The sequence below is a fragment of the Trachemys scripta genome, chromosome 10, assembly GCF_013100865.1.
Source record: "Trachemys scripta elegans isolate TJP31775 chromosome 10, CAS_Tse_1.0, whole genome shotgun sequence".
Classification (NCBI taxonomy): Eukaryota; Metazoa; Chordata; order Testudines; family Emydidae; genus Trachemys; species Trachemys scripta.
In genome coordinates, this window is record NC_048307.1 from 35,073,339 (window position 1) to 35,098,662 (window position 25,324).

At 42.4% G+C, this 25,324-nt stretch overlaps 1 protein-coding gene across 2 annotated transcripts in view; it reads left to right on the top strand.

Moving 5' to 3' along the window:
* RAB11FIP3 (RAB11 family interacting protein 3) overlaps positions 1-25,324 on the top strand; it is a 200,103-nt gene that overhangs the window by 40,018 nt on the left and 134,761 nt on the right. For both annotated transcript variants that reach the window (XM_034783026.1, XM_034783027.1), the window contains exon 2: positions 21,965-22,058. In XM_034783026.1, coding sequence (XP_034638917.1) covers positions 21,965-22,058 — 94 coding nt within the window. The remainder of the gene's footprint in view (positions 1-21,964; positions 22,059-25,324) is intronic.

Genomic DNA, 25,324 nt, shown 5'->3' on the forward strand with positions numbered 1-25,324 from the left:
TATTTAGGAGGCTTGACATTGGAGCCGGCGCTAGGCATAAGCAGACTAAGCAATTACTTAGGGCTCTGAGCTCCTCAAGGGGGGCACCCCACTTATTTTTTATTATAAGAACTTGCCTGTTTTTAGTATTTGGGGAGGGAGGAGCAAAAATATTCCTGCTTAGGGCCCCCAATGGACTAGCCCCCTGCTGGACATCACAAGTAGAGTGAAATATGTGCAAAGGAGAGGGACTTTTAGTCACTTACAAAATGCATTTGGGTTTCACACTGGTCAATCATTTGTGAGAAAAGGTCTCGTTATGAAATACTAACCATCCTCCTTACTTCTATTAAGAGCTGAGAATGCTTTCACCAGTTCTGGTTCTTCAGGGAGTTCTCCACCAAGAAGAGGAAGACAAGAATTGTTCTTCTTTTTTATTTTTGAAAGTAAAATAACAAACACAATCAACTCTGCCCAGGAGGGGAAAACCTTTTAGGCCATATGTGTACATCCAAAAAGAACCACAACAACAAGAAGTTACAAACCCAACTTTATTTTTCTTTGCAAGTCACCCTCAAGGATTCTGTGCAGTACTTCTCTCAAAAGTAAAAACCTATGCCTTTATCTTAAAAACACAGGAAACTTTTTTATCTTGGTTTATAAACCTGTTTTATTTAAATATTTTTGGAAAATATCTTGGGTAGTTTTAAAGTTTGTGGGCTTTTTTTTTTCCCCTGTAAAACTTTGTGTGTTCTCTCCAGTAGACAAAGATCCTTAAATTGTTGGATGATTATTCCAGAAAGAGCAGTTCTGCTAAAACTTTGATAATTCTGTGATCTTAGTTTCCAAATGGCAAAATATCTGCCAGCACAGAATGTGAGGTTACCTTGTAGCATTAAAGAGGCCCTGATTCTTTTTATATGAGTAATTCAGCTTCATATTTAGTAACTTTTCTCTCAGGTGAGTCCCCTGATTCTCTTTTCCCAATGCTGTGTTCTCAGTTAGGCCTCCCTAACTTAACTGACCTGGAGTTTGATCCTGTGAGGCAGCTTCCAGAATTTATGGTGCTCAGCACTTTGTAGGATAAACGCCTCTAGAGAAATGGTTTATGTCTGTGCACCTGTAACTAGCTTGCAGTGCTACTACAGAATAGCACTGCAATCTGCCTGCTGCCAGCATGATCTATCATTTTACAATTACTGGAATAAGAGACTTGATGACTCAACAGTGAGGGGGATTGCTGAAGACCCTTCTCCCCACACCACCTTGTCTATGGTATTAATGAAGTTTTAGATGTGTGATCAAGGTCAAACAACCAACCATTCAAAAACTGATGCAGAAAACTTGATCAACTCCTTTTAGAATGAGAAGTCCTGCCATGTCACACTTCTTAGATCAGGTGTTTCTGTTCTTGTACACAGCCAAACTATTCTTCCTTTTCCTCCCCATTGGCTTGAAGTCAATAGGGAGCAATGTTTTTGACATTTGACAATGTGTAGATGGTACAGTGATAAATGATCTAGAAATATTTCTAGAGAAGGCCTTAGTTTGTCAGAGGCCCAATGAAACAGCCCAGAGACCGAAGCTTGGGAATATTTATGGCCCTACCCATCTTATGGGCACTGCTGAAGGTATGCTTGGAATGTGGCTGGAACGTTTGGTATGTTTTGGTGCCTGCTTTATTTATAACTACACTTAAAAAAAAACACTCCACCTGCACACTAAATGTGTTTATTGACTTTCTTAAAATTACTACCAAAGGAGAGAGTGTTTTGATTTTTCTTTAAGTTAATGCTATTTCCAAAGTATTGCTCATGGAACTGCTGTGGCATATCCTCACTGTAGGACCTACATTGTGTGCCTCAGAAACCTAGAGCTCTTCTGAAGGAGAGGAGCTATTTATGGAGTGTGCATCCATCCCCCTCAGAGCAGCATTGCAGTCATGTTCTGAGAGGCCTGATTCACAGCCGCCATCAGTTCTTCCTCCAGGAATACAGGCAGCCTTGGATCCGTCCTATTATATTGCTAGCCCTCACTACAAAAGGTGAACATGACTATCTTTCCTGGTGGTCAGGGATTCACCATTTCTAAGTAGGGGAGATTTTTACACTAAAAAAGTGGCCTCTGCACTGGACAGACTCTTCATGGGCAGCCAAGTTCAGGCCAGCATCCTCTTAGCCCCCCTCTCTTGGGCATGAGAGAACTCAGATGACATCAGACCAAGCAGAACAAATTAATAAAACAAAACAAAAACAAAACACCATGTGACATACGGTCTCCATGCTTTGCTACCCAATGCTAATTATGGTGGGCAATATTGCAAATGTGGTCCCTCCAATACAAAAATCCCACGGCCTAAGAACTTCTCCCTGGAAAAAGATGTGGGGGACACAAATCTATTTCACACAGGTATGTGGGGCTTTGCCCTTAAGATTAGTTGCTCAAGCAAATCAATTCCCCGTTCTCTGAGCACTAAAATGGAAAACTTTATGGAAAGCTGAGGTTATTCAGAGTTATTGGAAAAGTTGACTTACAATCCTGGATCCTGCCAGACACTATGGAAAGGAATAGAGATCATGGGGCAAATGGAAGCAGTCCTTGAAGTATGATGGGAGAAAATGCGACATTGCAAGTGGGAATACGTGCAGGTTGTTGAAGTGAGGTTAGTCGCTGTCCTGAATTGCAGCAGAGCAATCTGCATGACTCCTAGCCAGCACTGCCTGGAGTTAAGCCCCTGACTGGTGGCAGGCTCCTTCAGTGTGAGAGGAAAAGACCACTATAATTCTGATCCAAATGAGGTCATTGGAGATTGCCCAGAAAGGGTCTCCTGTGAAGCTATGCAAGAATCACAGGCACAGCTTGTCATGGATTGGGCCTGTGTCAAATTGTGAACTCCTCTTGTTCTGTGAATGTCATTTGTTTTCTGCCACTCCACTTTGTATTGTAACTTTCAATGTAAATTGGAGCATCTGTTTTGTAGTGAGGTCTTGACACACAAATGTATGAGAAGCTGGTACAGAGCAATCTGGGGTCGTCAACAACAAATGACTCTTTCCTGCTGGAACAATGGGTTTTCTACCGGTTGAGCCATTCACTTTGACTATCTCTACACAGAAAGTGCTGGCCGGTGGGGGGCTGGAGGTTAGAATTTTCCCAGTGGAAGCACATAAGCAAAAGAAGGGACAGAAACTGTTTTGAAAGAGGGGTCTTTTGCTCTTTAAAAAAAAAAAAAAGAGGCAAACCACCATGACCTGCAGGATAGACTGCTAGCTTTGAGATGCTGACCAAACCCAGAACTGACAGGAGGGAAGAGATCAAAGGGGGAGGGGGGGGATACTGGACTCCCTCCCCCCCCCCCCAAGATTTGTACTCTTTAGCATGCTTTGTTAAGAGTAAAGTATCTGTGCTTAAAGAATTCCTGTGCAAAGTCTGAGTTCCTTGCTTTCCTGCCACAAGGCCCCTTAAGGAATTAACTCTGAACCAGAGCTCACAGTCAGGTGGACTGTGGGGAAACATGTCTAAGCAGCTATGGACTTGACTGGGAGTGAACGCTGGTCTAGGGATCAAGGGCAGCTGGACTGTGGGGCCATATATGGGGCCTGCATTTGAGGGACTCAGAGCTGGTACCAATGACCAGTTAGTATCAAGGCCAGTGGGTTTTGAAGCACATGGGATCCCATGGTTGGGTTGACAAACATCAGACTGGAATCTGTCTAGACTGGAGTTCACAACCTGGTGCAGTCCCCCTATGTTCCATTCCCAATCTTGAGCAATCCATGGAAATGCCAGGACATGAATGAAATCATCCATTTTATACAACCTATTCCCCATCTTATTTCTAGGCTCAAAGAACTTGGAATAAAGAGAGCCGGGCTCAGTCTGAAACATTTCAACTTCCTAAAGGTCAAGTTTCTATCTTGACATTCCCATTTTACTATCCTACAGACATTTGCTATGTTTGCATGTAGATGGTCGCTCCCCCCACCCCCCAGTTCTGCTCTCCAGTACAATAAAATAGGTAGGAAGACAAGAGCAGCAGGTATACTGTTTATACCTGTGTGACTGAAGAGGCTATGGTTCTCCAGTCTGATTTAACCTACCACTGGACCTTCCTATGTCTCTGCCTCTTGGAGGAAGGCTGCTTGTGTGTGTGTGTGTGTGTGTGGTGGTTTTTGTTTTTTTTTAAATCCTCCATCCAGGATCAGATTCATAGCAGATACTTGGATGAAATGATTCACTCTCATAAACCCTAAAATGAAGTAAACAAATAGTATTTATTCTCCTGGCAGGTTCAAATTCCATAGTTTAACAACCATACTAAACAAGTGAAAGCCTTGAGTTCATCCAGGAGTCCCTTTGTATGCTTGGACATTCTTGTACACCCACAAAGATCAAGTCTCTGTAATATGTTATCAGCATATTCTTTTAAAAAGTGCTTTCTTAGGCCTGGTCTACACTACGACTTTAATTCGGATTTATCAGCGTTAATTCGAATTTACCCTGCACCCGTCCACACAACGACGCCATTTAATTCGAAATAAAGGGCTCTTTAAATCGATTTCTGTACTCCACCCCGACGAGCGGAGTAGCGCCAAAATCGATTTTAACATTTCGAATTAGGGATAGTGTGGCCGCAATTCGATGGTATTGGCCTCCGGGAGCTATCCCACAGTGCATCATTGTGACCGCTCTGGACAGCAATCTAAACTCGGATGCACTGGCCAGGTAGACAGGAAAAGCTCCGCGAACATTTGAATTTCATTTCCTGTTTGCCCAGCGTGGAGAGCACAGGTGACCACAGATAGCTCATCAGCACAGGTAACCATGCAGGCCCATAATCGAAAAAGAGCACCAGCATGGACTGTACGGGAGGTACTGGATCTGATCGCTATATGGGGAGAGGATTCAGTGCTAGCAGAACTTCGTTCAAAAAGACGAAATGCAAAAACTTTTGAAAAAATTTCCAAGGGCATGATGGAGAGAGGTCACAATAGGGACTCAGATCAGTGCCGCGTGAAAGTCAAGGAGCTCAGACAAGCCTATCAAAAAACAAAGGAGGCAAACGGTCGCTCCGGGTCAGAGCCGCGGACATGCCGCTTCTACGCTGAGCTGCATGCAATTCTAGGGGGGGCTGCCACCACTACCCCACCTGTTACCATGGATTCCGGGTCGGGGATAGTCTCATCAGCTACACCTGAGGATTCTGTGGATGGGGAAGAGGAGGAGGAGGAGGACGAGCTTGCAGAGAGCACAGAGCACTCCGTTCTCCCCAACAGCCAGGATCTTTTTCTCAGCCTGACTGAAGTACCCTCCCAAGCCAGTATCCAAGACCATGACCCCATGGAAGGGACCTCAGGTGAGTTTACCTTTTAAAATATAAAACTTGTTTTAAAAGCAAGCGGTTTTTAATGATTACTTTGCCCTGAGGACTTGGGATGCATTCGCGGCCAGTTCAGCTACTGGAAAAGTCTGTTAACGTGTCTGGGGATGGAGCGGAAATCCTCCAGGGACATCTCCATGAAGCTCTCCTGGAGGTACCCCAAAAGCCTTGCCACAAGGTTTCTGGGCAGTGCAGCCTTATTCTGTCCTCCATGGTAGGACACTTGACCACGCCATGCTTGCTGCAAGTAATCTGGTATCATTGCCTGACAAAGCCTGGCAGCGTATGATCCCGGTGTTTGCTGGCATTCAAGCAACATCCGTTCTTTATCTTGCTGTGTAATCCTCAGGAGAGTGATATCACTCATGGTAACCTGGTTGAAATACGGGAACTTAATTAAGGGGACAGAGGTGGCCGTTCCTACTGGGCTGTTTGCCTGTGGCTGAAAATAAATCCTTCCCTGCAGTTAGCCAAGCGCAGATGGGAAATTGGCCCTGAGCTTTTCGCGTTTGGCTAACAGGGATCTTCCCTGTTACCAGCCACATGGTGGGGGGAGGGGTACCGTGATCATCCCAGAGAATTCATGGCGGGAGGGGGGTGGCGGTTAGTTTGGTTCCTGCAGGGATCTTCCCTGATACCAGCCACACGGTGGGGGGAGGGATAAAGCGATCATCCAGAGAATTGGATGGGGGGTGGGGTGGTTAGTTTGTTTTCTGCTGCTGCTGAATGTTAACAGAAAAACCGCAGCACTCTATGGGCTTTGCTTGGTATGTGGGAAAGGAGGGCGCAGAAGCCGAAAGACAATGGCTTACCATGGCCGCATGCAAGCCGAATTCTGTTGCCCGGACCTGTGATCTCTAGCAGCAAAGCCACAGGCACTCAGTATTAAGAGGCAAAATACGACCTTGCACAGAAATCACATGTGCTATGTAATGTGAATAGTGTTGGTCACCGTGAAAGAGTATAAGCATTGTTCTGCAAAATGTATCTTTTTAAAAAATTCCCTATAGCAGCTGCAAATTCTTCAAGCCTCCCTCCTCCATCCCGAAGGCTATCACAGATAAGGCGTCGGAAAAAGAAGACGCGAGACGAGATGTTTGCAGAAATTATGGAATCCACCCGCAGTGACAGAGCTCATCTGAATGAGTGGAAGGACACGGTTTCAAAGTATAGGAAAGAAGCCAGTGAACGTGAGGAGATGAGGGACCAACGTGAGGAGAGGAGGGACGCTCGAGATGAGAGGTGGCGGCAGGAAGATCAGAGGAGGCAGGATGCAACGCTGGGGCTGCTGCGTGAGCAAACAGACATGCTCCGGCGTCTGGTGGAGCTTCAGGAACGCCTGCAGGAAAACCGAGTGCCGCTACAGCCCTTGTACCCCCCCTCCCTCCTCCCCATGCTCCATATCCTCCTCACCCAGACGTGTAAGAAAGCGGGGGGGGGAGGCTCCGTACACCTTCCCATTCCACCCCAGTGGACAGCCCAAGCAAAAGGCTGTCATTTTTTTAACCTTTTTTTAGTGGCCTTTTCCTTCCCACCGATCCTCCTCCCAAACCCCACCCGGGTTCCCTCCCTCTTTTTATAATCTATTAATAAAGAATAGATGATTTTTAAATGATAGTGACTTTATTTGGTTTGAAAGCAAGCTGGGGGAAGGGGGAGGGTGGGTTCCTTACAGAGAATGAATCAATAAAGGGGGCGGGTTTTCATGAAGGAGAAACAAACAGATATTTCACACTTTAGCCTGGCCAGTCATGAAACTGGTTTTCAAAGCTTCTCTGATGCACAGCGCTTCCTGGTGTGCTCTTCTAATCGCCCTGGTGTCTGGCTGCGCGTAATCAGCAGCCAGGCGATTTGCCTCAGCTTCCCACCCCGCCATAAAGGTCTCCCCCTTACTTTCACAGAGATTGTGGAGCACACAGCAAGCAGAAATAACAATGGGGAGATTGGTTTGGCTGAGGTCTGAGCGAGTCCCCAATGTTTATTTTCTGGTCCGGAAAGTAAGTCCCTTGCTGCAGCCCTTTAAACAGAGTAGTGTTCCTGAAGACGCGAGCGTCATGAACCCTTCCCGGCCAGCCCACGTTGATGTTGGTGAAACGTCCCTTGTGATCCACAAGTGCTTGCAGCACCATTGAAAAGTACCCCTTGCGGTTTATGTACTGGGTACCCTGGTGCTCCGGTGCCAAGATAGGGATATGGGTTCCATCTATTGCCCCACCACAGTTAGGGAATCCCATTGCAGCAAAGCCATCCACTATGGCCTGCACATTTCCCAGAGTCACTACCTTTTGTAGCAGCACCTGAGTGATTGCTTTGGCTACTTGCATCACAGCAGCCCCCACAGTAGATTTGCCCACTCCAAATTGATTCCCGACTGACCGGTAGCTGTCTGGCGTTGCAAGCTTCCACAGGGCCATCGCCACGCGCTTCTCAACTGTGAGGGCTGCTCTCATCTTGGTATTCTGGCGTTTCAGGGCAGGGGACAGCAAGTCACAAAGTTCCATGAAAGTGCCCTTATGCATGCGAAAGTTCCGCAGCCACTGGGAATCATCCCACACCCGCAACACTATGCGGTCCCACCAGTCTGTGCTTGTTTCCCTTGCCCAGAATCGGCGTTCCATGGATAGAACCTGCCCCATTAACAACATGATCTCCAAAGCACCGGGGCCCGTGGTTTCACAGAATTCTGTGTCCGTGTCCATGTCCGTGTCCTCATCATGCTTGTTGCTGAGCTGCCGCCGCCGCTGCCTCCTCGCCTCGTTTTTCTGGTCCTGGCTCAGCATAAACTCCACGAGAACGCGCGAGGTGTTTACAATGTTCATGACTGCTGTCTTGAGGTGAGCGGGCTCCATGCTTGCTGTGGTATGGAGTCTGCAGTTTTCACCCAGGAAAAAAGGCGCGAAATGGTTGTCTGACGTCCATTGCTTTCATGCAGGGAGGGAGGGAGGAGGTGAGGCTGTACCCAGAACCACCTGTGACAATGTTTTTTGTCCCATCAGGCACTGGGATCTCAACCCAGAATTCCAATGGGCGCGGGAGACTGCGGGAACTATGGGATAGCTACCCACAGTGCAACGCTCCAGAAATCGACGCTAGCCCGGGTACTTGGACGCACACCGCCGAATTAATGTGCTTAGTGTGGCCGCATACGTTCGACTTTATACAATCTGTTTCCCAAATTCGAATTATATAAATTCGGATTAATCCCGTAGTGTAGACATACCCTTAGGCAATAACCCTTTATTCCAGACCTACAAGGTCACAGGACATGACCTTGGAATCTCGCTCTTCCTTACAGCACATGACTCCATAAACCAGCTTTGTGCATAATTTATTTAATGTCAGCAGATTTAATTAGAGTTAAACTTTACATCAAAGTGATGTGGACAGGTCAGATCAGTGGAAGCTGCAGGTAATGAGGGGTGCTTTGTTCCTAATATGTACACTTATGTCTATGGGGAGAGGAAATAAACAGCACAGAGAAAATGTGAAGGCTTACCCAAACAGCTGCACCTATTCCGTTTAAAGTGAATTTATTTTCGGCTTGTCTCCTTTTGACTATCCTAATATTTTTCGTATATTCAAGGCACTATAACAGTGCGGAAATGAGATCCGGAGGAGCTGTGAGTAATGAAAGAATCTGTCAAGTGACAGTCCACACTGTAAGAGCACTTCAGAGCCCTCTGGTAGACTGCTTTAAAGGTAGAGTCGAAATATGGGAATGCTGCATTTACCTGCCCCTCTTTCTGCATTTTTTAAATTTTCATCCCATGGAAGAGGATTGCACTTTTTCGTCCTCTGAAGTGCCAGTGAGAGCATCAGAGTGAAACTGACTTAATCCCTCATTTGTCCGGCGTTTCCAACTTTAATTTCCAAGGTATTTTTAGAGCACAGCCAGTATCTCCTTGGGGCTTGGGCAGGCTGCAAGAAAAGTTTCCTTATTAGATCAAGGAGCAAGGGCTAACCAACCTCATTCAATCATATGGCTTAGCATAGAAGGCAAACACTCCAATGATCCAGCGTCTCAATACTCCTTCCCAAAGCTGTGCTTGAGAGAGTTCCACTAATTGCTGGAGAGAGAAAAGCTAACATTGCTCTGTCCACTTCACCCCTTCTTGCTCAGAGAAGGGTTCTTGAGGCAACGGGCAGGCTAACATGGTATCAAAATGCATCTGGGGTGCTGCACGAAAGATGCTCATTGAATACCAGCCAGAGGGATGGGTGATTTGTAGCTATGGCTCAGGTCACGATTGACAGCTCTTTCTACTAGAATGAGACGATTAGCCCAACTTTTTTGTGGATGGAGCTGAGTTGCTCAGGTTGAGGTATATTTCTCAAAGACAGTTCTATACTCTTGGGATCAGATAGACTGCCCTAGACTATGGATTTGCTCCAGATCATTGTACAGGCCCTGAGATTCCATCTTCTGTTGTGGTGGCATATGTAACTTTTGTATCCAGATGTCCTATGGAAAAGTTAAAGGTCAACTTATTGCCGCTGTTCTGTAAGTATAGACATTGGCACTTAATGTCCTGGGGAAAAATTAGCTTGGTGGCCATTTTCATTTTGAGCAGCCTTTTTAGTTCATCTACCATTAGTCATGTCTCTTTCTTTTTTTTTTTCTTTCCTTTTCCCCTCTTTGGAATCTGAACCCGGTCCTGAAGGCAGCTCTGAACCTATCATTTGTTTCTTTAAAGTTTGTCACCTGAAAGGTGGTATGCCACATGAGTATTGTTAACCTAAAGGGTCAGGAATCTGGCAGTCTTGTCTTAAGACTTCTGTTTCTTTTCGTTAGTGTGTTACTGCACACATTTACCTTTCCTCCGACACTTTAGACTTGAACCAGGAAGTCCTGGCCCCTACTTGCATGCTAAGCTACCTAATAATGAAAGAGCATCTCTGGAATTGTGTTGGTAGCAAGATGACTTAAATTATACCTGAGAGAATTTTACAGTCCAGTGGATCAAGAATGTCTAGGTATTTGGGAGGTTCTTAATATTCTTCAGGGATTGGATCACTGTACTTGGGTTGTGGTGGCTTGAGCAGAAAGTGTGGAGAAGGTTTCAAAAAGAGGAATTTCTAATGGGCAGATTGGTTAAGTACCAAGTTAACCAGGCTTGATAGGTTAAAGTGCTGTAACTCAGGGTTGCATCTACAAAAGCAAAGGTGCTCTAACCAGTAGTTTAACTCTTCCTACTTTTTTGTAATACGAAATTGATAGCTTGGTCCTATCATTTTAGACTGGTGGATTTGACAGTGCAGATGCTTTTCTTCTCTAGTTAACCTTTTTTTGAGTTATTGGAAGCCTTTTCTGGAGAAAGAGAGATGGAGAATGGGATACAGAAGGTTGGCCTCAAAGTGGTTGTGAGCAGGTTTTATTTGTGCTACTCCCTGGCAGTTTCAGAAGAGGAGCTGCAAATAGAGCTCACTGTATCATTTTTGTCCAAATGAAATTCTCTAACTAGTGTATACATGTGACTGACTCTCTCTAGCTTAGTGATGAGTGCACTCTCCTGGGACATGGGAGATCTAACTTCAAATCCGTGCTCTGGCTGATCCAGAATGACCTTAAAGCTCAGGATTTGTCCACTTGTGGACATTTTGATAAACTCTGTTTGTTTTTTGTGAAAATATTAAAGTTTTGTTATTGTTTCAAAACCGAATGGAAACACGTTCTAGAAATTCTTAGGCCAGAAGGGACCATTCAGATCATTATCTGACCTCCTGTATAACACAGGCCACAGTACTCCCCCAAAATAATTCCTAGGGCATATATTTTTACGAAAACCTAGTCTTGATTTAAAAATTGTCAGTGATGGAGAATCTACCATGACCCTTGGTAAATTGTTCCAAGGGTTAATTACCCTTATTGTTAAAAATGTATGCCTTATTTCCAATCTGAATTTGTCTAGCACCAACTTCCAGACATTGGATTGTGTTATACCTGTTACGGGTTGGGTCACAGAAACCCCCTGCGAGCTGCCACCTGATGTGCCAAGACTACTTCTACCCCTGCTTTCCCTGCCAGCTCAGGACTTCAGCACCCTGGCTTGCTGAGCCAGACACTCCCGTCTGCTCCAACGAAGACCCAGGGTCTGAATTACTTGCCCCAAAGCTGCAGGTTTACCTGAAAACCGCTCACAGAAGTGTGCTTGCCTTTAACACTCAGATGCCCAACTCCCAATGGGGTCTAAACCCAAATAAATCTGTTTTACCCTGCATAAAGCTTATGCAGGGTAAACTCATAAATTGTTCGCCCTCTATAACACTGATAGAGAGAGATGCACAGTTGTTTGCTCCCCCAGGTATTAATACATACTCTGAGTTAATTAATAAGTAAAAATGATTTTATTAAATACAGAAAGTAGGATTTAAATGGTTCCAAGTAGTAACAGTCAGAACAAAGTAAGTCACCAAGCAAAATAAAATGCGCGAATCTATGTCTAATCAAACTGAATACAGATAAGATCCTCACCAGTTCCAGAATGCTCCCTTTTACAGACTAATCTCCTTTTAGCCTGGGTCCAGCAATCACTCACATCCCTTTGTTCCAGTTTCTTCCAAGTATCCTGGGGGGTGAAGAGGCTCCCTCTTTAGCCAGCTGAAGACAAAATGGAGGGGTCTACCACGGGTTTAAATAGACTTTCTTTTGTGGGTGGAGACCCCCTTCCTCACTCCTATGCAAAGTCCAGCTCCAAGATGGATTTCTGGAGTCACCTGGGCAAGTCACATGTCCATGCATGACTCAGTCTTTACAGGCAGAAGCCATTGTTCACATGGTATCTTGTATGTCTCCAGGAAGACTTCTTATGTGGATTGGAGCATTCCAAGATGCAGTTGTTCCCCAAGTGCTTCCTGATCGGGTACTTAACCTTGCGAATTCCTTCCTAAAGAAGCTGACCAAATGCCTCACAAAGCTTACTTAGAAATCAAGTATACAGCCAATATTCTTAACCTCAAGTACAAAATGATATATGTGTGCAAATAGGATGAACAGATCTAGTAGACCATAACCTTTACGGAGATATGTTACATGGCACAGGCAGCACAAAACATATTCCGGTTATGTCATATTCCTATAAAGCCTATGGGAGGTACCGTCACAATACCTTTCTGTGCAAGCTTGGAGATCTCATTATTAAATATTTGTTCCCCATATAGGTACTTGTAGACTGTAATCAAGTCATCTCTTAACCTTCTCTTTGTTAAGATAAATAGATTGAGGCATATTTTCTAATTGTTTAATCGTTCTCATGGCTCCTCTCTGAACCTTCTCCAATTTATCAACCTCTTTCTTAAATTGTGGGCACCAGAACTGGACACCGGATTCTAGCAGTGGTCATACCAGTGCCAGATATAGGGGTAAAATAACCTCTCTACTGCTACCCAACATTCCTCCTGTTTATGCATCCAAAGGTTGTATTAGCTTTTTTGGCCACAGTGTCTCACTCAGAGTTCATGTTCAGCTAATAATCCACCATGATCCCCAACTTATTTCAGAGTCACCGTTTCCGAGGATAGAGTATGGCCTACATCCTGTAGTATGGCCTACATTCTTTGTCCTAGACTTATACATTTACATTTAGTCATATTAAAACACACAATTTGCTTCTGCCCAGTTTACTAAGCAATCCAGATAACTCTAAGTCAGTGACCTGTGTTTTCATTTTTTATTTCCCCCAATTTTTGTGTCATCTGCAAATTATATCAATGATGATTTTATGTTTTCTTCCAGGTCGTTGATAAAAATGTTAAATAGCATAGGGCCAATAACTGATCCCTGCAGGACCTCACTGGAAACGCACCTATTCTATGATGATTCGCCATCAGTTAGCCATATTTTAATCCATGTAATGTGTGACATATTAATTTTATATCATTCTAATTTTCTAAACAAAATGTTTTGCAGCACCAAGTCAAATATTACATCAGCAACATTACCTTTATCAAACAAACTCATAATCTCAGAAAAAAATAGTTTTACAGGAATGGTTTTTCATAAGCCCATGTTGATATGCATTAATTACATTACCCGCCTTTAATTCTTCACCTGCTCCATTATCTTGCTCAGGTTCGATGTCCGGCTGAAAGGCCTATAATTACCCGGGTCATCCAGTTTACCCTCTTTAAAAATTGGCGTAACATAAGCTTTCTTCCAGTCTTCAGGAACTTTCCCAGTGCTCTAAGACTTATTAGCATTAATGGTCCAGTGAGCTCCTCAGCCAGCTCTTTTAAAACTTATGGATGCAAGTTGTCTGCAAAACAATGAGGTGACTTCATCTGATTTTTCTGCAAATACAGAACATAAATAATGAGCACTTTTGCCTTTTATGCATTATTTTTGATAATTCTATGACTTCATCTAGTAGTGGACCAATATCATTGTCAGGATTCTCTTATTTTTTAAATATATTAGAAACAAAAAAACAAAACAAAAAATACCCACCTCTTCTTATTGTCCTTAACTCCACTGACCATAGATTTTTTTTGCCTTGTCCCTTTGCTTCCCTTATCAATTTACTACAGTTCCTTTCTTCAGATTTGTATTCATTATGATCAACTTCCCCCTTTTTTTATTTTTTTATTATTATTTTAAATAAATTTGTATTTTTATAGCTGCCTTTGCTTTCCCTCTAAACCAAGTTAGCTTTCTAACTAATATGCCTGTAGCAAGGTACCTCCTTCACTTTGCCAGACTCAGTGCTTCTCCCTTTGGTGGTGGCGGGGCCTGGAGTAAATCAGCCCCATTCCGGACGGTGTTTGTTTTCTCACTTGGGGTTTATTTCTCAATATTTTACAGGAAGGCCTCGGAGCAGGCCCAAGGGGTGCTCCTCTGCCAAACAAAAGAAACAAATTTGCGACACAAAACAAGGAGAATACCTTTTCCTATCCACTCTCTGGGGTGTGTGTGGCCTTGTTATTGGCCCCAGCGTGTGCCAGTCCTTCCCCTAAACAGGCAATCAGTTAGGTAGCTTCCCCTGTAGGGAGGAGAGCAGCCTCCCATGCTGGAGGACCTTTCTCCCTGATGCCACTAGCCCTGCAGCAGCTTGTCTCTCTCCCTCCTCTCTCACCAGAGGAGGGGTTTTTAAAGGTCTCAGGCAGCCCCTAATTGGACTCGGGTGTCCATAGTTGATTTAAGGTGTAACCCCTTTTCAGCTTATAGGGAAAAGGGCCCTTATCATTCTAAGGCTAATATACCTGCCTTCCCCCACCGTCTTACAGCTGTCCAGCCTGACTTTGTCACAGGCCCTTTTCCTCATTAGTGGGATTGTGACTTTTGTGGCATCTACTAAGGTATTCTTAAATGATTCCAAATTATCACTCTCACTTTTCTGATTAAATTCTTCCTCCCAGCTGATTTGGCTCATAATTGTTTTGAGCTTTGAAGAATTGGCTCTATTAAAGCACCAAGTATATATATTACTGGTCTGGATTTCATTCTGTTTGCACATTATAAATGTGATCCAGTCAAGATCACTTGTACCAAGGCTACCATTAATTCTTAGTTCTGTGATCAGTTCCTCTTGATCTCTTAGGACACGGTCTAATATAGAATTCCCCTGTTAAAAAATGGTCATTTATCGTGTTTAGAAATGATGTATTAGTACTGGCAGCATGAGACCTCCAGCATATGTCACTCAAATTGAAGTCCCCCGAGATCACACAGCTTTTTCCCCTAACATGTTGTAAATCAGTGTGTAAGAAAGCAGTGATCCTGTTCCCTAGTGTGATTTGGTGGTGTAGTAAATACCAACTAGTACCCCATCGTGAGCTTTCTCTGTTGATCCGTAAGCATTCAAGATCACTTTCTTCTGAGTAATCAATGACTGGGAAATAGGTAGTTCTGTTTTTAGACATAGTGCCATCCCCTCTTCCCTTTTGCCCACTTGATCCTTTCTAAGTAGGTTCTAATAATTGGTTTTAACATTCCAGTCATACGAATCATCCTACCAGGTTTCAGTAATACCAACTAGCTCACAAATGAGAAATTCCAGTTTGTCACCCAGGCTCATAGCAGTCGTGTATAGGTAATTAAAGAATTCTTTCTCCAAGTCTTTTTGGTTCTTTGATTTTTCTTCTCAACATTTTAATTTTGTGCTGAGTGCTCATATCTTCCTTCTTTTTACCCTCCCCTTTTGCTGTTAGTTTAATCCCCTCCTGACTACTCTAGCTAGCCTGTCCCCTAGATTGGTCCCTCTTCTAGTGAGGTGGAGGACATCTAAACCATACAGTCCCTTCTCCCCATAAAAGGTGGATCAATATTCCATAAAACCAAACCTCTCCACCCAGCAGTTCACTTCTAGAATCTTCTGCTTTGTCATCTTTTGCTCATGGGACAGGAAGGATCTTGGAGAAGATTGCTTGGACATTCTTCTTCAGCACGCTTCTAAGTTCTCAGAATCATCTGTTATTTGGGAGCTATCGTGCTACGCCGTGTCATTAGTGCGATATAAACCATCACCAATCGATCCTTGCCCTTGACTTCAGAAGCCTATCCAGTTTTAGAGTGACCTCTCGTGTCTTGGCTCTGGGAAGGCAGCACACAGTCCTGTTGTCTGCCTCTACCTTGCAGAATGTTCTTTAGATTTTTCTAGTATTGAATATCCAGCAAGGATCATCTGTCGTTTTTGGACAGTTGGAGGAGAATTTGTGGGTAAGCTTAATTTCTCCCTCCTCCTCCCCCCCCCCCCCACTGGTTGGGCTGAGTTGCCATCCACATGTGTTTTTCTGTACATGTCTGTTTCCTTGGTCTGCTGAATCTTATCTCAAAACCTCGAAAGTTGACACACAATTGAATTGTCATTGTCAGTTTTGGACACATTTATCTCCCTCCCCCCTCCCCCTCTGCCACTTTGTGGTCCATTCCAGGAGTATCCAGTCCATGTCTCCAGCCAACACTGTCTTTCCCTCTTTATTGTGTCCAGCTATATGCTGTGGTTTTGTGGGTTGGTTCCCATCACCTGCTGGATTCAGTCTAGGCGTATCTTTCTCCGTGTGAAAACAAGTATAGAATTTTCTCTAACTCAAACTGTTCTCCCTACTGATAAAGGACTACATGGGTTGATAGCTTGATAGCTGTTTGTTTTGTTGGTTCTTCCCTTGCATCTGCCTGCTTCCTGTAGGCTCAGTGTTCTGTTTGAGCCTAAGACGTGATTGGCCTGCCTCCACTGCATCTATTTTGCATTCAGAATAGCATAAAACTTAACAAGTTGTCTGTGTAGGTGTCTAAAACATCCCACCAAAATGCATCCCCTTTTCTTTCTTGATTTCCTCCCCTGCCCTAAATAAATAATAGATATAAATATTTTTTCCTGAGATTACTGGTAGGAGCACCAAAATTTCCCCCTCCTAACTTTATCTCCGATACCTCCCTGTAGTACCTTGGTACTTGTATGTCTTTTGGATAACTGAAGAGACCAGAGAATGAATTTTTCCACATGAGGGAGGAATAATTCCAATACTAAACCCTTTTCACTGATCCAAGATAGTATTTGTGTACTGCAGCATGGATGCAATTTGTGTACCTGGAAGTTTAAGCTTGTTAGTTGGCCTGCTTTGAATGTTCAAGTGTATTATTCAAATCTCAGCATCGATTTGCCCTGCCCCCAAGACAGGGTTTCTCAATAATTCAGTTTGTATGTGTAAAGAGTAAAATAAGGATATATTTCCTTGTCCTAATTTCTTTACAAGTTTGGGGCATAATCAAGTAGCAATTTTGCATTAATGACAAGGAAAAAATATACTCTTTTTAGCATCCTTTAATATGTCATCCAAAACACTTCAGATGTGACCAGCTGTTAGAGTAAGAGAAAAGAATAGCTTTGAAGAGGTTTTTTTGTTTTTTTTTTTAAAAGGAAGTCTTTCTCTCTCTCTCCCCCCCCCCCAAAAAAACAAAAACAAAAACGCTGTTTAACAGCAATGATAGCAGGCCATTCTGAAATCACACCGAACTCTGAACTTCGTGTACCATACCTCCTGTTGTCTGTTGAAATTTGGGACTTGGGTGAAGGTAATGTAGTTCCAGAAATCATTACTGAAGCAGGTTATTGGTTGACAAGTAATTAAACCTCAAGCATTGTGCATTTTAAAAGGAGGATGCTTTTAACAGACATTCACTAGAAGACCTCTCGAGATCCCTTGCAGTCCTATGATTCTGTGTGATGATTCATAATGCTTATACATAGTTAAAGATGGTCAAAAGGCCTTGCTGAAGTCGAAGATTGATTTTTAAAATAAATCCTGATCTTTTCAGCAAACAAAACATCAATTCAGTATGAGAAGCTTTTTTTTCTTTCTGTTTGTGTTAATATGGATGGCTGCTACCTACATAAGTAGCTTTATAAGATCTTGTTTAGATTTTTATGTCCAAGATGTGATTTCCTCCCCTTTCCCACCCCCATGTCTACTTATAAACTGTAGCTCTCGCTTATTATTTCTCTATTTGATGCAAAAATACACACTACTGCAATGCTATGGATTCATAGTTAAGCTCACACACATCAGGAAATGCAGTTAACATTGACTGCTCACATAAGAATGGCCATACTGGGTCAGACCAAAGGTCCATCTAACCCAGTATCCTGTCTTTCGACAGTGGCCAATGCCAGGTGCCCCAGAGGGAATGAATAGAACAGGTTTCAGGGTAGCAGCCGTGTTAATCTGTATCCACAAAGAGAACAGGAGTACTTGTGGCACCTTAGAGACTAATAAATTTATTAGAGCAGCTTATGCATCCGAAGAAGTGGGATGTAGCCCACGAAAGCTTATGCTCTAATAAATTTGTTAGTCTCTAAGGTGCCACAAGTATTCCTGTTCTCTTTGTGAATAGAACAGATAATCATCAAGTGATCCATCCCCTGTTGCCCATTCCCAGCTTCTGGCAAACAAAGGCTAGGGACACCATCCTTGCCCATCTTTGCTAATAACTATTGATGTACCTATCCTCCATGAACTTATCTAGTTCTTTTTTGAACTCTGTTAGTCTTGGCCTTCACAACATCCTCTGGCAAGGAGTTCTACAGGTTCTCACCATAAATTTGCCTTTTTGAGAAATAGAAATAGCAATATATTGCATAGTATTTCTTTCGTGCAACTTCTTAAATATGTGTGTAACATGTAGTAGTAATGTGTACTCACTTAGAATAAGAGAGAGGAACCAATGGCCTGTGCAAGTATACATTTGTGCATGGTGTCTGTCTGTGTCTCTCTCTCATTAGGTGCCTGAGGAGATCTGAATGTGTGCATAGTAGAGATTCAGCAAGGGCATGCAGAGAATCTGTCTGTTTAGGATCTAAATGTAGCTTGTGTGTGGATGTGTAGGATTTGGGGTCTCTTGACAGTAATAAAATATGCCATGATGACGGTCTGTTTCCACAAGGCTGAATGGTGTGTCTGCAATCCTTCATTGCTGACGCGGAGTATGTGTACATAAACTTTGGCTTCTGTTCTCTAAGCTGTAGGGATGCCCCTGTTCTAATGTTTGAGTCTTGACTGAGAGTGTGAGTGGCATCAGGGAGCCAGTTCCAGCTCCCTGATTTTCAGTTACCTGGCTCTAGCTCAATTTAAAGTCATCTTGTGCCTCCTCTCTTTCCCTCCCTGCCCCCCCCCCCGCAGTATTAACTTAACATGGAAGGATCCTCAGCAATCTGATGTCAGTGGAAAACTGGGTGTTGTGGGAGGCTTATTTTTCACACCTACGAGATGATGGAACTGCCTCTACCGACTTCATGCCTGTGGAGATTCCCCTAAAACAAAGGGAATTCTGTAGCTGCCATTCTGGCTGTCTTAGGTTCACTTTGTGCAGCATGAGCAGCACAAGGTGAACCGTGTGAGTATTGGTGTGATATGGCAGTGGATTGGTGGTGTGCATTTCCAAGGAGCAGGTCTATCTGTGCCTGTGTGCAGAGGGAGATTATCTGCTGAGTGTGCCACTATGGGGTTGGGCACTGGTGGGTTAATCAACTTGATAGTGTTGCCAGTAACCATGCAGTTAAACCCTTGTGAAGACTTTGTGTTGAATGTTAATTATAATTTTATATTGCATAGTGCCCACAGGCCTCAATCTAGATGGCAGCCCTGTTGTGCTATGCCAAGCCAGCCATAGTTGCAATTCCTTATAGCTCACGGTGGAACAGTTACTTGAGATTATGTGCACCGATACACATTCTCATATGCATATTTTATTTTAAAATACCTTTTTCAGTTTGACAGGAAATTTGACTCTGATTAAAATCGAAGTCTAAAATGTGAGTTCAGCAGTTTACCTGTGTACCAACAAATAACAAATACTTTTTTTTTTAAAAACAGGAAAAGTGGTGTGGTGTGGTTTTAACTTTCCACCTCCACTTACTTAAAACAAAACCAAACAATTCCCCAACCCCGCAAGATGACAGAATTGGTTTTTACTTCATTTCCATGCTTGGTGAAACGCTTCAGTTGATGTAAATCAGCATTCGTTCCATTGATTTCAGTGGATCTCTGCCAATATACACTAGCTGAGGATCTGGCCCTGGGTTGTCTTAAACCCAAGATGAATTTTTGGAGAGGGATGCTTCAGCCCTAAAGAACTGTCCGGAGTTATGTTGGAAACAGGATTTTAGACTGTAAAGTGAATTGCTGCGATGAAAACTCCATTTGCCAGTTTGTTTCGTTTTCTCTAAACAAGATAAGCTTGAAATGAAGAAAATGGGCATTAATTTATTCTTAAATTAGTGTACATTTTTCAGTCTCGCATATGGGGATTTGATCCTTAAATCTGCACAAGTTGTGTCAAAATGCAATATCTTAACTTTTTGTTTCTTTCAATATTGTACATTTTTCTTTTTCTTTCTTTTTTTTTTTTAAGGGTAAGGTAAATCTTCCTGTAATTATGTTCTCTGAGCAATTTGCTGGCTAGCATGCTCTTAGTTCTTTTAAAAGCAAAAGTGTTCCAACACAGAAAATTCGTAAGAGTAACCAAACCTATACATCACACTGTTTTTAGTTTCACAAGTTATTACTCGGAGGAGACCTACACCTTAAAATGTTTGTGGTTTATTGCTTGTCACTTCCTGTGCATTCATAGTATGTTAGCAATTGTTTTTGGTAGGTGGAGTCTTTCTGAAGCAATGATGTATTTTTTTCCCTCTTGGAAATGTTAGAAATCATGCATGAGAATGTCAGGGAACCATGGAAAGTTTGATTACATGTCACTAAAGTGCACGTGTGGGTGGCTTTTAGATATATAACTACAGACCGGTGTACAATGATGAGACATTCATGACACATTGACAACTCAAAGGGACACTGCTAAGCTTGGCAAACACCAAACTCCTGCTTTTCCTGCTCTTGCTTGTTCTCAGATTCTTTTTAGGTGCAAGGTTTTTCTCAAAATAAATGCTGTGTTTCATCACCTTTTTTGCCAAGTACAAGCAAAAATAGAGAAATAATCCAAGCTCCAGCAACATGCAACTCCGAGCAACTGGAATCAGAAATTAGTTTGTGTTCATAACGGATTTGGCCGGGGGGAAGAGTCAATAAGGAAACTACCTCCAAGCTTTACCTATAAATGGTAAAGTTGGAGAGGGAAAGGAGAATGTGAATTGGGAAAGTTCTGTGACAGTCTTTTTAGTACAGCAGTATGAAACAAATTCTATAATTCCATTTGTGCCTTTATTCAGTGTCTGGGCTTTGTTTTTTGTTTTAGAACTAGAGTATATGGCTTTAAGATAGATAAAGATGCCTCAATGTCACTTGAAAGGGTAACTTTCTAAAATAGCAGCCTAGGAAAAAGTGGTTAATTGTTTCCACATCCTAAGAATGAACTATTCTGTAATTGTTTGTCTGAAACAAAGGCTCAGTAGCAGCCATTGAGGGAATTAGATGCACCTGTTTTTTTGAAGTCTTTGTTTGGACTGCTGAGGAATGACTTTCGTTTTGCCCTCTAATTGTAACTATTCTATTTGAAATGCCAAAATAATCATTGCCAGTTTGCCAGAAATGTCTTATTACTCCTTGTCTCCTATTCACTAGTAGCCTCCTAATCCTTGCAAGCTGCTGATGTGATCGTTTTTTTTCTACTCCCTGCCCCCTTTAAACATTGCCTAATCATGAAAGGTTTTCCAATTATGTCTAAATACATAGCACAGATTAGTTCATTATTGTTGAATCCTCTTAATTGGGACCCCCTGGTGGACATCCCATTGTCTGAATTAAGCACCTGTCCCAATTAAGAGAAGCTTTCTTTTTTTAAAGTGCTGATTGAAAATATTTAAGTTGAAACAAAAATATTGTACTGACTCATATTCACTGTATTTCCTCTTTGTATATCCTAGTCAGTCAGCTTCAGTATTAAGACTGGCACTTAGAATTTCACTCCCATTTAATAGTTCATTAAATACCAGTTAACCCCTTGGCATTGTCTGCTTGCGTCCCCATTAAATGGATTTTTTGTTAATACTGTCTCAATTAAGGAGCACTCCTTGCCATTTTCTATCATTAGGCTGAATCTGCTGTCTTTGTAATCAGATGGTGTTTTGATGGATTGTCTCAGTCTTCCCAAATAAGTGAAGTATACTGTGCTTGAAATGCTTTGCCATGAAATTTATAATGCTGGTTTTGTAATTCCAGGTGAAGGACCTAACAAAATATCTAGACCCCAGTGGACTTGGAGTAATCAGCTTTGAAGACTTCTATAGGGGAATCAGTGCTATCAGAAATGGAGGTTAGTTTATTTGCTATTACAATATGAACAAAGGAAAAAGATGAAATTTAGAACTTCAAGGAGTTAACCCTCTAGACCAATTGCTTGGTAAAAACAGTTCCTGGGTTTCCTGATCCCTTTAGAAAGCTTATAAACCTTATTTAAAGTATTAATGTTGTGACACGAGGTCCATTATTTTCTGTATTGTATGAAGAACAAGGCAGACTGGTTTTAGACGCACTTAAAAAAACCTCTGTGCTACTACATTGCATTTCACAACTAATCAGTAGGGCTGTCAAGTGATTTTAAAAAAATTAATCACGATTAATCGCACTGTTTAAATGCAAATGGAATATCATTTACTTAAATATTTTTGGATGTTTTCCACTTTTTCAAATATATTGATTTCAGTTACAACACAGAATACAAAGTTTACAGTGCCCACTTTATATTTATTTTTATTATAAATATTTGCACTGTAAAAAAACAAAGAAATAGTATTTTTCAATTCACTTAATGCAAGTAGTGTAGTGCAGTCTTTTTATCTTGAAAGTTGAACTTACAAATGTAGAATTATGTACAAAAAATAACTGCATTCAAAAATAAAACAATATAAAACTTCAGAGCCTACAAGTCTACTCAGTCCTCTTTCTTGTTCAGCCAATCGCTGAGACAAACAAGTTTGTTTACATTTGCAGGAGATAATGCTGCCTGCTTCATGTTTACAATGTCACCTGAAAGTGAGAACAAGCATTCACATGGCACTGTTGTAGCTGCCGTCGCAAGATATTTACATGCCAGATGTGCTAAAGATTCATATGCCCTTCATGCTTCAACCACCATTCTAGAGGACATGCGTCCATGCTGATGACAGGTTCTGCTTGATAACAATCCAAAGTAGTGTGGACTGACGCATGTTCATTTTCATCATCTGAGTCAAATTCCACCAACAGAAGGTAGTTCAGGTTCTGTAGTTTCCGCATCAGAGTGTTGCTCTTTTATGACTTCTGAAAGCATGCTCCACACCTTTCTTCTCAGATTTTGGAAGGCACTTGGGTCGAGTGCTGTAACTATCTTGAGAAATCTCACATCTGCAGTGAAAGTATTCTTAAAATGAACATGTGCTGAGTCCTCATCCGAGACTGCTGTAACATGAAATATGTGGCAGAATGCGAGTAAAATAGAACCAGAGATATACAATTCTCCCTCAAGGAGTTCAGTCACAAATTTAATTAATGCATTATTTTTTTAACGAGCGTCATCAGCATGTCCTCTGGAATGATGGCCGAAGCATGAAGGGCATACGAATGTTTAGTGTATCTCGCACGTAGATACCTTGTAGTACTGGCTACAAAAGTCTCATGCAAATGTCTGTTCTCACTTTCTGGTGACATTGTAAATAAGAAGTGAGCAGCATTATCTCTCGTAAATGTAAACAAACTTGTTTGTCTTAGCGATTAGCTGAACAAGCAGTAGGACTGAGTGGACTTGTAGGCTCTAAAGCAGGGGTCTCAATGTCCCGACCTGCGGGCCATCTGTGGCCCGAGAACCTCCCCACTGCAACCCGTGGAGGAGAGACGCATGCAGCCACACTGCCGGCAATATCTGCTACATGCACCACCTCCTGCCGCTCCCATTGGCTGGGGGAGAGAGACAGAGATACCATAACTAGTTGCTGGGCAGAGTCAGCCATGGAGGCAGTGTCACTTTTTTCCACAATGAATATAAACAAGTCAAAATGCCAAACACAACTATCTGAGGAACTATGATGTGATTTGGAATAACAGAGACTTCATGGGATAACTCACATGACTGGAGTACTGTCATGGATGGATATAAACTGTTCAGGAAGAACAGGCAGGGCAGAAAAGGTGGGGGAGTTGCATTGTATGTAAGAGAGCAGTATGACTGCTCAGAGCTCCAGTATGAAACTGCAGGAAAAACCTGAGTCTTTGGATTAAGTTTAGCAGTGTGAGCAACAAGGGTGATGTCACGGTGGGAGTCTGCTATAGACTACCAGACCAGGGCGATGAGGTGAACGAGGCTTTCTTCCGGCAACTAACAGAAGTTACTAGATCACAGGCCCTGGTTCTCATGGGAGATTTCAATCACCCTGATATCTGCTGGGAGAGCAATACAGCGGTACACAGACAATCCAGGAAGTTTTTGGAAAGTGTAGGGGACAATTTCCTGGTGCAAGTGCTGGAGGAACCAACTAGGGGCAGAGCTCTTCTTGACCTGTTGCTCACAAACAGGGAAGAATTAGTAGGGGAAGCAAAAGTGGATGGGAACCTGGGAGGCAGTGACCATGAGATGGTCGAGTTCAGGATCCTGACACGAAGAAAGGAGAGCAGCAGAATACGGACCCTAGACTTCAGAAAAGCAGACTTTGACTCCCTCAGGGAACTGATGGGCAGGATCCCCTGGGAGAATAAAATGAGGGGGAAAGGACTCCAGGAGAGCTGGCTGTATTTTTAAAGAATCCTTATTGAGGTTGCAGGAATAAACCATCCCAATGTGTAGAAAGAATAGTAAATATGGCTTGGCTTAACAGTGAAATCCTTGCTGATCTTAAACACAAAAAAGAAGCTTTCGAGAAGTGGAAGATTGGACAAATGACCAGGGAGGAGTATAAAAATATTGCTCAGGCATGCAGGAGTGAAATCAGGAAGGCCAAATAACACTTGGATTGCAGCTAGCAAGAGATGTTAAGAATAACAAGAAGGGTTTCTTCAGGTATGTTAGCAACAAGAAGAAAGTCAAGGAAAGTGTGGGCCCCTTACTGAATGCATTGTAAATTGAGTTTGAGACGCCTGCTCTAAAGTTTTGCATTGTTTTGTTTTGTAACAAAACAAAAAATCTACATTTGTAAGTTGTACTTTCATGATAGAGACCTCACTACAGTACCTGTATGAGGTGAATTGAAAAATACTGTTTCTTTTGTTTATCATTTTTACAGTATAAAAAATATTTAATCAAAAATAATATAAAGTGAGTACTATACACTTTGTATTCTGTGTTGTAACAGAAATCAATATATTTGAAAATGTAGAAAAAATATCCAAAAATAAATTTCAACTAGTATTCTATTGTTTAACAGTGCGATTTTAAAACTGCGATTAATCGTGATTAATTTTTTTTATCACGGTTAATATTTTTGAGTTAATCGCGTGAGTTAACTGCGATTAATCGACAACCCTACTGATCAGAAGTGAGTTTTCATAAATGTTTGCTGAAATTAGTGCAAGTCTAGTTAGGAAAACTCACTTTGGATGTAGTATATATTG